The sequence below is a fragment of the Alosa sapidissima genome, chromosome 4, assembly GCF_018492685.1.
Source record: "Alosa sapidissima isolate fAloSap1 chromosome 4, fAloSap1.pri, whole genome shotgun sequence".
NCBI classification, from domain to species: domain Eukaryota; kingdom Metazoa; phylum Chordata; class Actinopteri; order Clupeiformes; family Clupeidae; genus Alosa; species Alosa sapidissima.
In genome coordinates, this window is record NC_055960.1 from 31,199,786 (window position 1) to 31,212,010 (window position 12,225).

General features: G+C 39.1%; 1 protein-coding gene across 2 annotated transcripts in view; it reads left to right on the forward strand.

The window, feature by feature from the left end:
- Positions 1 to 12,225, forward strand: part of LOC121707830 — a 34,095-nt gene that overhangs the window by 13,228 nt on the left and 8,642 nt on the right. For both annotated transcript variants that reach the window (XM_042090674.1, XM_042090675.1), the window contains exons 3-6: positions 965 to 1,249; positions 1,417 to 1,692; positions 4,845 to 5,153; positions 5,277 to 5,582. In XM_042090674.1, the coding sequence (XP_041946608.1) occupies positions 965 to 1,249; positions 1,417 to 1,692; positions 4,845 to 5,153; positions 5,277 to 5,582 (1,176 nt within the window). The remainder of the gene's footprint in view (positions 1 to 964; positions 1,250 to 1,416; positions 1,693 to 4,844; positions 5,154 to 5,276; positions 5,583 to 12,225) is intronic.

Here is a 12,225-nt window from a genome sequence, read left to right on the forward strand (position 1 = left end):
GGTGTTCCCATGCTGCCTTGCGCGCGATTTGATTCAAGGCAGCCTGGAAACTACCGCCCTAATTTTTGCCTCAGATAGGGAACCAATCACAGAACAGGGGGGAAAGCAAGACGATGATGAGCTATGCACAGACACATTTGATAGACATCCGTGGCACCCAAGAAACGGATCTGGGCATTTTTTTCAAATACGAGAAAATGAACGTTTGGTTCCCAGACCACGTCTCATTGAGAAGTGGTGACGCTAGCCAGGCTAAAGGTCTGCTGTTTATTTTGATAAATGATTTGCTATGTTTTGACCAAAGTGAGATATACCACCGAGAGTAATGGGTGTGGAGATAGACGAAGCGCTGTGTGCACAATGGAAATATGATTAAATGCCATGTATATGCAACGTTAATTTTCTCGCGAACCGTTTATCACAACACCTAGCCGCTAATATCATGGGAAAGCTAAGGTTCTGCTCTTTCACGTGATATCTGTGTGATAAGTACTCCGTGAGCAATTCAACAGAGAATAATGGGTGGGAATTTGGACACAATTTGCGTCCGTCAGCCACATAGCCAGGGGTGGCCAGAGTTTATGTGTTTTTCACCTTTAAAGCTGCAGCATCAGTAACTTTATGATGTGACTTTATTGAACCATGTGATTAGCCTTTTGTTCTGCTGTGTTTGATAGTTGGTCAAATACTCAACACGTTTCTGGTTAACAGAGATGTCATCAATGCAGGATGTAGTCAAACTGCTTCTGCCTTAGGTTAACATTGTGCCTCAAGTATCTGGTGAATTGATTATGTAACTCTCATCTTCAATTTTTATTATGTTCTGATGTGTTTGTTTGTGCACACAGCTAATAGGCTGTACAGTATGTGCCTGTAGTAACCACAACATAAGAAATGTTTAAGATCATCAGACTTGTCGTTAATAAATAAGGTTTTCTTTTTTGTTTTGAATCCATTTTCACAGGGTTGTCCCCTACACTGACAGTGTCCTCATACATTATAAGTGAGAGAGACTCAGTTGATCTGAGCTGTGTGCTCTATCGGTCTCCTCCTTTGTCAGACTGTATTTTCTCCTTAGTGGATAAAAAGGCAAATACACACAGAGCCTCATCATGCCAGCTGTCTCTCACAGGGGAAAAACTGAGGAGATGGTCAGGCTTGGTCACATTACCTGCTATAGTCAGAATGAACTGCTCCACTGCTGATAAACCATCACAGCAATCACAATCTGTTTCAGTTATTGTTAAAGGTAAGATATGTCGTCGCATTTCAACACAGTCATGCAGAGAATTACCAAGTTATGGTTTGTTCTGATGTATGTGCACAAAGCTACTGTATGTGCCTATAGTAACCACAGAGGTATTTAAGATCATCAGATTTGTCTCTAATGAATCTGTTATTTATGAATTTTCACAGGGTTTTCCCCTACACTGACTGTGTCCTCAGACATTATAAGTGAAAGAGACACAGTTATTCTGAACTGTACGGACTCTCGGTCTCCTCCTTTGTCAGATTGTATTTTCTCCTTAGTGGATACAAAAAAAAATACATACAAAGCCCCATCATGCCAGCTGTCCCTCACAGGGGAAGAACTGAGGAGATGGTCAGGCTTGGCCACATTACCTGCTATAGTCAGAATGAACTGCTACACTGCTGATAAACCATCACATCCTGTTTCAATTACTGTTAAAAGTAAGATACGTCATCACATTTCAAGTTATTCAAATATGCTGCCATTGCCTGAAAGACTGTGGCGATGTGATATCCTCTGTTATTTTGGCCACCATGAATCAGTGGTGTTATCCTTGTATCAACACAAAAAGACTGATTACCATAGGGAAATGTGTCCTGTATTATGAAACATAAGACTTTCAAAGAGATGTTGAAATTAGTTATTAACAAAAATGTACTGTAGAGGGAGAGCAGCTTCACAGAAGAGAACTTCTGACGGCAAATTTGAGGAAAGGTTGGTAAACCACCCTTCTTACCTAATTTGAGGGTGCTGATTCTGAATATTGTGTTTACCAAGCTCAATTCTGAGTTCTAAGCCGCATAATCAGCATTTTAACATAAAATAGTGATTATTTTTGCTTATTTTTCCCTAAAAAAAATAAATTCCCTAAATTGGGTTGAAATCACTAAAACCAAATAAAAGTTTTCTCTAAATACATGTTTGAGCATTAAAGAAGCCATACTATAGTTTATTAACGTATTTAATGGGAACATGATTACAGTTAACATGTAATAAACTCGGAAATTATAATCAAAACACAACCATATTTTTATTGCTAACATAGTGAGTCACTCGTGGTGTTTAATGCATTTCATCACAATAACAAATTGCACAGATAACCTTCAACTCAGAATATATCCTACAGTACATATGATCTTAGATAGCGGGAATACGCCTAATGCAGAACTGCATCTACCATCAGCAACAACCGGCAAGTAAAAAACATTTTTACATTTTTAACACTGGATTTGGTATGTGTGCTTGCCTTCATAGAGCTTGATAATGTGCTCTTCTAATATGCCATTGAGCAGCATCAATTGTTGGTGGTAGAGCCTCCGATCCTCGACATCTAGAAAACAGGAACTGGCAGTGTGTTCCACCAATGAGGAACAACAGATGAGAAAAGTTTGGATTGGCCTGAGTGTATCTGTTGCAATATCTGTGTGCATTCCTACATTAGGTCTATTTCTTTGATAGTCAACATCATTTGCTACCACATAACAAATAGCAATTAACAATACAAATGTTTCTTACAAACTTTCCTGCATACTTCTTAAATGTGCTGCAGTCAGATGGGTGTCCTAAAGACCAAGGCCGTAGTCATGATGTCAACATTGGGGGGGACCAAATCTGTGGTGGGGTCTGAGGGCCATGCATGCAAAAAATATTATTAAAAATCACAAACAAGTTGTTACGACATTTTTTCCAACTTGTGTGCCGTCGCCACATTTGATTCCTACGTTTTGCCTGCATGGATGCGCGATCGAGTGCGCATCTAAATAATATGCTAGATGCAACAACCATTTCTAAGAGGCCTATAAACAGGGTAATTCCTGGCATTAGTACTAGCATATGAATGCATTATTTATGTTGTAAGACATTTGAAAGAAATGAATGACACAGACTTGCACAAATTCATCATTTACAGTAAAATAAAACGTTTCACTTTCGCTATCATTGCGAGAATAGGTTACAATATGGAACATGTTTAAAAGTTCCCTTTGAGTCTGATCGGCTCCAAAAGTGTATGGGATTTCCTTAGCCTGTGCTACACCTTTCCAACAAGTTTTGTGAGAATTGTGAGCTTTTGCGATATTGTTGCCAGCCCTACCTCACCGCAGTAGGGTCAGAGAGGGTTAAAGCGGAGCTAGTACAGTAATCAAGGATCTTTGGTAGGGTGCAGCAAATGGAGGCTTTTGATAGCGCACGCCACTAACGAAAAACTAGGGTGACCAGATGTGCTCTTTTTCCAGGACATGTCCTCTTTGAGACCTTACAAATCGTCCAGAATTTTGTTATTCTAGAGCCTCAAACGTGTTTACAGCGAAATTGCATTGCGTTTTTCCTCTGTCGTTCACAAATAAGTTCAAAATAGCCTTTTGAGGCAGTGTTTTCTCTTATGTCCTCTTTTTCACAAACTAAAAAGAGGACACAATCAGGTCACCCTAGAAAAACAGAAAACCACCAGGTCAAACCACTCAGGGGTGTAGGCTACTCTGGAACCATCACTAGGTCACTAATTTGTGCGTTATTTATGTTTGATTACATTTCAGATGATGGTGGTTGTTGGTTTCCTGTAGAGTTTTTTTTTTATTTATTTTTCTATGTCCGTATATTGGGGGGGACATTTTGGTCATATTTGAATATTGGGGGGGACACGTCCCTTCAGAATCATATGCAGTAATGATGCACTGGAAAATGTTTCTTTTTGTTGCACTATAAAGGATATCTTGTCTAATTTGTTTGCAAATAATGCAATCTCCATAGCACTCTTCAGCAACCCTCAAATATGCACACTCTTCCATTTTTTGCATGGCTGGAATTTGAATGATAGGAAAGAGCACCAGTGAGATGTTTTAACTAGGCAAGCACAGTCGCCTTTACAGTAAAATAAAATACAGTGTAAATCCTCTGTAGAACTGACAACTCTTCATAATAGTTAGTGACAAAGTACTTTCTACAGAAAAATGAGCAGTCACCTACTATTCTATCAATTTATTATCAAGGAATCTATTTTGCTTCTAAACATCATACTGAATTTTAGCTATTATTTCAATTTATATTTTAATTTTAGCTTATTTTCATTTGCTACTTGAGTCATTGGGGTTATTCCTGTCCTGTCCTACAACATATCTGATACATAAAGAGTATATTAATGCCTTATTTTTTGCAATTCCTATGATATCTGATGGCAAAACCAAAAAGTATGTGAATTATGCTAATTATCAAGCTTAAAACTCAAAATTGAGCTTGGTAAATAAAATATTTGAATTCAGCACCCTCAAATTGTGTGAAATAGCCCTTTTACCGACTTTTCCTCAAATTTGCCAACAGGACTTTTTCTGAACGTTTGTTAGCTATCTGCTCTCCCTCTACTGTGTACTGTGTCAAATTAACCTTTCCATACAGAGAATTTTCAAATTCAGCAAAGTCTTCTAATGTCCAGATGAGTCTTGCCCAATGTGTACCATAAAATAAGTACAATTATATTTCACAGAAGCACCTGCTTCTACTGCTGCTCCTTCAAAGCCCAACCAATCTATAAAACATCCAGATATTGTAGTCTTGCCCAATGTGTACCTAAAAAAAAACTGTTATTCTTTCACAACAGCACCTGCTCCTCCTCCTCCAAAGCCCAACCTGAAGATCTCCCCTGCAGTCCTCAGAGAGAGCAGCACAGTTCAGATGACCTGTGAAGTACCTCAGTCTCAGTCTGCGTCTCTGTGTCTCTTCTACCTGGATGGGATAGAAGCTGCTCCATACAGTCACCCATCATGTCAAATGTCCCTCACTGGTGTTCAGATCCAGCAGTGGACACGTCAGAGTTCCCCTCTAGAGGCTAAAGTGGGGTGTTATTACCTCACAGAAGGAGCAAGAACTCCATCAGATCACTCAGATTATGTTTCATTGACTGTTCTGGGTGAGAATTCTCACATTCTAGTCAGTCTAGTGTTTGATAATCTATCAATGAATTTTACAGCATGTTACCTCTGATTTGTGTGGACTCTAATATCTCTGATAACTGTCTGGTCTCTCAACACAGACAGACTGCAGAAGCCTAACATAAAGGTCCTTCATGATGGTTCCATCTCCATTGTCTGTCACATACCAAAGCATTTTGGTGAGGCCACCGACTGCCAACTTTACACTGGAGATGAACACCAGTCTTATCTAAAAACAAAGACATCAAAGAGTGCATCTGGAGTCCTGGCCTGCCAGTTTACTGTGAACAAAGATGATTTATTCAGACGTCTGCAGTCAGTGAGAAGCAGAGGGGTGAGCTGTGATTATACAGTGAACACAGAACCTCCATCTCTCTCTCCACGCAGTGACCCTTACAACTTTACAGGTCAGATATCACACATGTTACAAGTGAAATTAAAAAGCTCATTCCATGTCTCTCATTGATCATTGATTTTTTTTTTACAGTCCAAATTGTTAATAATGTAAACTTTAGATCTGATGACTTGAGATAACTAGCGTGGTAAAAACCAGAGGTGGGACCAAGTCACTGTTTGGCAAGTCACAAGTAAGTCCCAAGTCAAGACAGAGAAGGGCAAGTCAAGTCCAAGTCACATCAAAGCCAAGTCGAGTCCAAGTCCAAGTCCCAATCTTTTTCAAGTCCTGAACAAGTCATCTGGTACTCTTCACTCAATAATGGCATTATTAGACTATCAATCATAATTTTAACACATAAATCTAATCTACAGTATTTTTTTTATAAATACAGATTAAAATATGCTCAATGTTTCTGTCTTCTTCTTCTATCTTCTACGATATATGCATGCACATACCTGTGTAATATACGCGTGCATACCTGTACAAAACGGATAGCTACCTGACACTCAGCACAGCTGCAAAAATATATATAGTTTTCCCAAATTGCGGCGTCCACTTGCAAGGATGAGTAATAATTTGACTGATGGTATTTCACTGCGCTAGGCCACAGATTTGCCTGCAAACAATTTATTAGGCTGTCTGCCAGTGGTGACTCATAAGGGAAGCCAAGGTCAACAGTTTTATATTATTTAGATGATAATAATGACACAATAATTTTGTTTTAAATTATTCATATCTTAAGAAATACTACACATTTTATGCTGTTTAACTCATTTGTAAATGGTGCACTGTCACTTTGTAATTGGATTGTAATTGTAATGTGTGCTACTGTCCACACGTTCTCAACTTTTTTTACCAGCTCCATTCAAATATAGCTTGTGGCTAGTCCACAAACTCTAACATTGTTTGTGCCACATGTATAGCACAATGTTAACAATGATAAGCATGATATTAAGTTGGCACAAACAGCTTTCATTCCTTTGGAAATAAAAGCATGTAATGACATGATGCTTGCTAGACATTTTCTGTTTGAATTAAAAGTGAAATATGAGCCTGGTAGCCAGTAGCCTGAGTGGAATGCGGCATATCATGTGCTTCATGTAAACTAATTATTGAAGACTTCAAGACTCACCAGTTCCATTACACAAAGGCAAATACAACTATTGATATTCTTGTCCATTTTCCAAATCACAGTGAGTGCAGCCTATATCAAAGTGCCCCTGCTCTCAACAGGGACATCACTAGGGTTATAATGTGCGGGCATGGAGCGCACAAAAAAAAAATCATCACATCTTTAAATGGATTCAGTGAATTGGTAGCTACCCTTTGAGGCCTAGGCTATTGTCAGTGCAATTTTACGATTATGCTCATTGGGCCAAGACAGTATAGGTTAGATGTATGATGTGTAATAATAATATTTATACCCCCCCCCCCCCCTCCCTACTTGTTACAAAGTGGAAAATGGTATGCTAAATGGTTACATAACTGACAGAGAAAGGGAGTGCAAAGGTGAGATGTTCTCAGTTAAGAGAAGTGAAACCTGACTAAAAGAGAACACTGACTAGACTTGTACTAAAATACTCTCTTGAGCCATCACTGTCTGGATGTGAATGTTGCAGAATACCATCAAATTATGCACTGCCTTCTCTCTCCGCCCTTCCTGTCCTGTAGCATTTGATCATTTGATCAGTGTTTTTTTGAAGTTGAAAGTGTAACATCGGAGCTGCGCCCTCTGCCGCTGTTGTCACGGGGAGAGCAGTCACAGTGGCCACGCCCCCTTCAGAGCTGACCGGGCTCACCGGAGTTTTGAACACCTGAAAGTAATGCACTAATGAGCCGTAGACTATTTTAGAGACTCTCCTGGCTGGCCTCAGAGTGAAGTATTGTTTGCAACTCGTGAAACATACTAAGCCGTGAATATATGTATTGGATATTTCGTGTATGACCTAGATTGTTTTTCCCGACTGTGATTTTTGGATTCTTTTTGGATTGTGCTTTGGACACTTTTGCCTGTTTTATCCCTGCCTGCCTGTGTACAGAACTTGGACTGTACTGAATTACGTCTGTGGATCTTCCCTCTGTACTGTCGCTAAATAAATCTCCTTTGCTCCTCGCACCTGGGTCCCTTCTGTAGTCATTACAGAAAGGGTACTGCTTAACTAGCTACTACAAACTACTGTTAACTTATGTAATCATTCATCATTCAACAATCAAACAATTATCAAACAATATTCAAGCTTAAACAATTGCACCCTAGACTAAGCTATGAACCTTTTTAACCAGATAAGTCATACATTAGTCCTTTGAGGATAGGGGTAACGCTTTAGAATAACATGTGCTTATTATGTATTAACAGTGCATTATAAGCAGTTAACAATTCATTAACTTTACATACATTAACATTAACTAACGGTTAACATGCAGCTTTTTAAGTTACTTACAAGCATATTTGTTAACAGTTAACATGCAGCTTGTAAGTGTTAACAAGCAGCTTGTTAATGCTTGTTAATGGTGTATAAGACAAAGAGGTGGATAACTAATATGCTTATAAGACCTTTCTTACCTATTTGTAGTACATTTTGCAGCCCCCCCAATCTAAAGCGAGGACCATGTAGCCTATTCTACAAGCCCTACCTTCTATCTCTATATATCTACTGCATCTATCTAGTTTGTTTAAGCTGTGAGAAATGCACCTTCAAAATTGCTGCAGCGAGCAAGAATTGAACCCCAGTCTCCTGTGGCAAAGAGTGAAGTGCTACTGACTGAGCCACCTTCCTGTCTTTGAATGTAATGATCATCTTGATTCTATATTCTGTTAATGTTCTATATCATACCAGTTATGCCTTTTACAAATATGTTGCTGATAAAAAAAAAAAAAGTGGCGTTTAATTTCCATAATCTTTGTTCAGTGAACAGTCAGTTTGTCAGCAGTCTAAAGATATTATCAGAGGGGGTTAATCAAGGATCTTTGATATTATGCCAGCTTTGTTTATAGTTTGGTTACATAGCAACCGAGAGTTAAAGACGACAAGTGGGTGCGTTCAATGTCGCAAACATAGGCGAATGTTCGCGATCGATTTGAAACCTTTGCCTTGAACAGAGGCGAACATTTGTGGTCTGTTGCTGCATCAATGTCAATGGGAGACTTGTGGAATTTTACCAAAAATTGGTCATTATGTCTCTCTGGATTTGTTGAGGGTTTTTGGGGAAATTTTGTAAACAAAATAACTTAATATCAGAGCATGCTACTGTCAGTTACTGTCCAGTTGCTAGCGAGTTAGCTAGCCGCCTATCTAAGGTAACATTTTAAATGGAGAAGTGTAATTTCTTTAAAATGACAACTAGATGAATAACATTACTGACATTAGTTAAAGTGGATAGTTTATACTCAAGTGAACTTGCAACAGTATATTAAGTTTAAGCAAAGCTCCTCAACTGCTAGTCACGTGTCAGCGCATAGCTGTGAACAAAATGAACAATTTCATCAATACTGTTGCAGTAAAGTAGCCTAGTTTAGCTCAGTTAATAGCAAATTACTCTATGACACAGGAGACCAGGGTTCAATTCCTACTCACTGCAGCAATTTTGAAGGTGCATTTCGCACAGCTAAACCAAGCTAAATAGATAGATGCAGTAGAGATAGAAGGTTGGGCTTGTGGAGCTATAGGCTACATGGTCCTCGCTTTAGATTGGGGGGCTGCAAAATTTACTACAAATAAATAAGAAAGGTCTTATAAGCGTATTAGTTATCCACCTCTTTGTCTTATACAACATTAACAAGCATTAACAAGCTGCTTGTTAACACTTACAAGCTGCATGTTAGCTGTTAACAAATATGCTTGTAAGTCACTAAAGGCTGCTTATTAACACTTACAAGCGGCATGTTAATCGTTAGTTAATGTTATTAAAGGATAACAACAGTTAACTAACTGTTAGTAATAAATTGTTAACTGCTTATTATGCACTGTTAATACCTAATAAGCACATGTTATTCTAAAGCGTTACCAGGATAGGCTATATTCAGTGCAATTTTACTATTAGCTCTGTGGTCATTGTAAGGGCCAGCTATTATGCTAGGATATCGTTTTCAAGACAGTGGCTTCCCATATCTGTGAAAATATGATGTGATCATACTTGCATGTTATGTCAGCCTATATGTCAAGGAAAAATACTTTGTGTCATGATTGTAACATTCATGTCACCTGAAACATGATGGTAGACATAGCTATCTATTCAAAAGCACAGTTGATGCTTGTGGATGCCATGATCAACTTTTGATTCTTTGATATGGAAACCAAGTTAATTATTTTGGGCTATAGCATTAGAATTTCAGCTCAAAGTTGGATACCATGTATAAATGTGCTGCAATTTCAAAACTCAGGAATGGCTTACTGTAGGCCTGGAGAAGAATGCTTCATATCGTCGTGTCCGGTAAGGTCTGCTGTTTATTCGGATGGTTTGCCCTGTTTTGTGAAGCGTTCGTGAGATATGCCATCAAGTAATGGGTGGAGATGGACGAAGCGCATTGTGCAGAATGGAAATATGACTAAATTCCATTAACTTTCCATGTCCAACGTTAATTTCCTCGCGAACTGTTTATCACAGCACCTAGCCGCTAACAGGCTATCACGTGATGTAGGGAGTGGGGCACATATAGAGCTGGTAAGTCCCGCCCTTTCCGCTATCCCCGCTGGACCTCTAGATTGAAAAATCGTTAATGCAAGTGAATGTGAGAAAATAACTATTTTCTGGTCCCGTTTGAATTTTGCCATGAATGTGAACATATGTTGTCTGTGAATTTTTAATATAAATTTTCGTGTAAAGAATGCTACAATTGAGCGGGTAGAAGTTTGATGCGGTTAAACTTTGTGTGAGAGCACTTTGTGGACTACAACTTTCCGCTAGACGACAGATCACTAGTTTCCCATAACAACCATCAGTTGGTCGAGATGTAGAGGGTTATTAAGATCGACTTTGAACACAGTGAACCATACAACTTTACAATCACACTGTATCATAGTGTTAATGTGTTGAGTGAAGCTAGACATGTTTCAAATATTTTTGTTACCATGTGTGTTTATTCCTGCCGTTACAAAAACTAGCATCTCAGCTAATGTTAGCGATTAGCTCACGTCACAGGCGACATGTAGTCTTTCTCGTTATGTCTTTTCCACAACTGATAGCCGAAGAATCATATAATATCCTGTCAAACTCGTAACATGAAAAATTATATTAAAAATTCACAGACGACATATGTTCACATTCATGGCACAAATCAAACGGGACCAGAAAATAATTATTTTCTCACATTCACTTGCATCGACGATTTTTCAATCTAGAGGTCCACTGGGGGTTTAGCGGATGGGCGGGACTACCAGCTCTATAGGGAGGGAAAGTGAAAACCAGCGCCCCAAGTGGTTGCGTTCCTATCGAAGAGCAGCTCCAATGTTAAGTCCCATAGACCTATTTTTTTTTAAAAATACTGTGAAGCCAAATCAGTGATCTTATCCACCAAAAATATTGTTCAGTGTCTATACAGTAATAATCTTCTAACTGTGAAAATGTCAGACCATATTTTGCCTTATTTAAAAAAATTGAAATTGCTCCTTTTGTTTCATAAACGAACTACAAAAAAGCCACGTGACTTTACCCTTCGACGTTACTCAAGGTAGCATGGTTTGTTTATTAGCCTGGTTAGCATTGCCACTTAACACTTACTGCCAGCTCTTCATGTGAGTAGAAGCACAACACCAGTTATCCAGACATAAAGGTTATTACCACGCGGTTTACATCACCTTCCGTTATTACAAAAATATGTAAGCCAGTTAAGCAAATTGCTGTATTGATCAGTTAGAGATTAAGCGCCCAAACCTGTGACGTCACATGCAACTGTAGTTTGTTATCACCATGTTATGACAAAAACTCAAAACAATTCAACTGATCCTAAAAATAAGGTATGACCACTTGAAGCAATAGAGGTGACCCCAGTGCCTAACATATGGAAGGCATTAAATTAAGATCCCAATGTGCACCGAGATATATTTTTTCTAAAAAAAAATCCCATCCCCTCCGCTAAACTCTAGGAACACAACCACTAGATGGTGATGAGATTACTTTCCCTCCCTATGGCTCTGGAGTGGGGAAAAGTTTACTAACTGGTTGCCATGGTGACTAGTCATCTCTGAGCTTCATTCATGATGCCTTTTTGAAGTAGTCAGGCACATGCTCAACTCACCGTGTGTTGACTGAACATTCTCAAATAAGCTAACCTGACGAGCCAGACCCACATTAAGATGTAGGGTCTGGGAACTCACCATTGGCAGTGTTCAATCCGAGGGGCGGGAAAAAAGGTTGTCTTTCAAATTCCCTCTGCACGTAATAGGACAGCACTCCAACTCATGAGTCCCATACGCTTTCCCACCAGCGGAGCTAGTTGGCTAGTTGATCAAACTTTTGGCAACATTTAAAAAAAGCTTAAAGGAGAATTCCGGTGTGATATTGACCTAAAGTGTATCGAAACATGATACCGAGTGTGAACGTATGTCTCATAGCCCATCTCGGCTTGTCCCCTGCACTCCAAAATCTGGCGCTAGTTAGCCGATGCTACCAACATCTTTTTCAATAGTGGTGCTTCGGCATCGGGCTAGCCATGC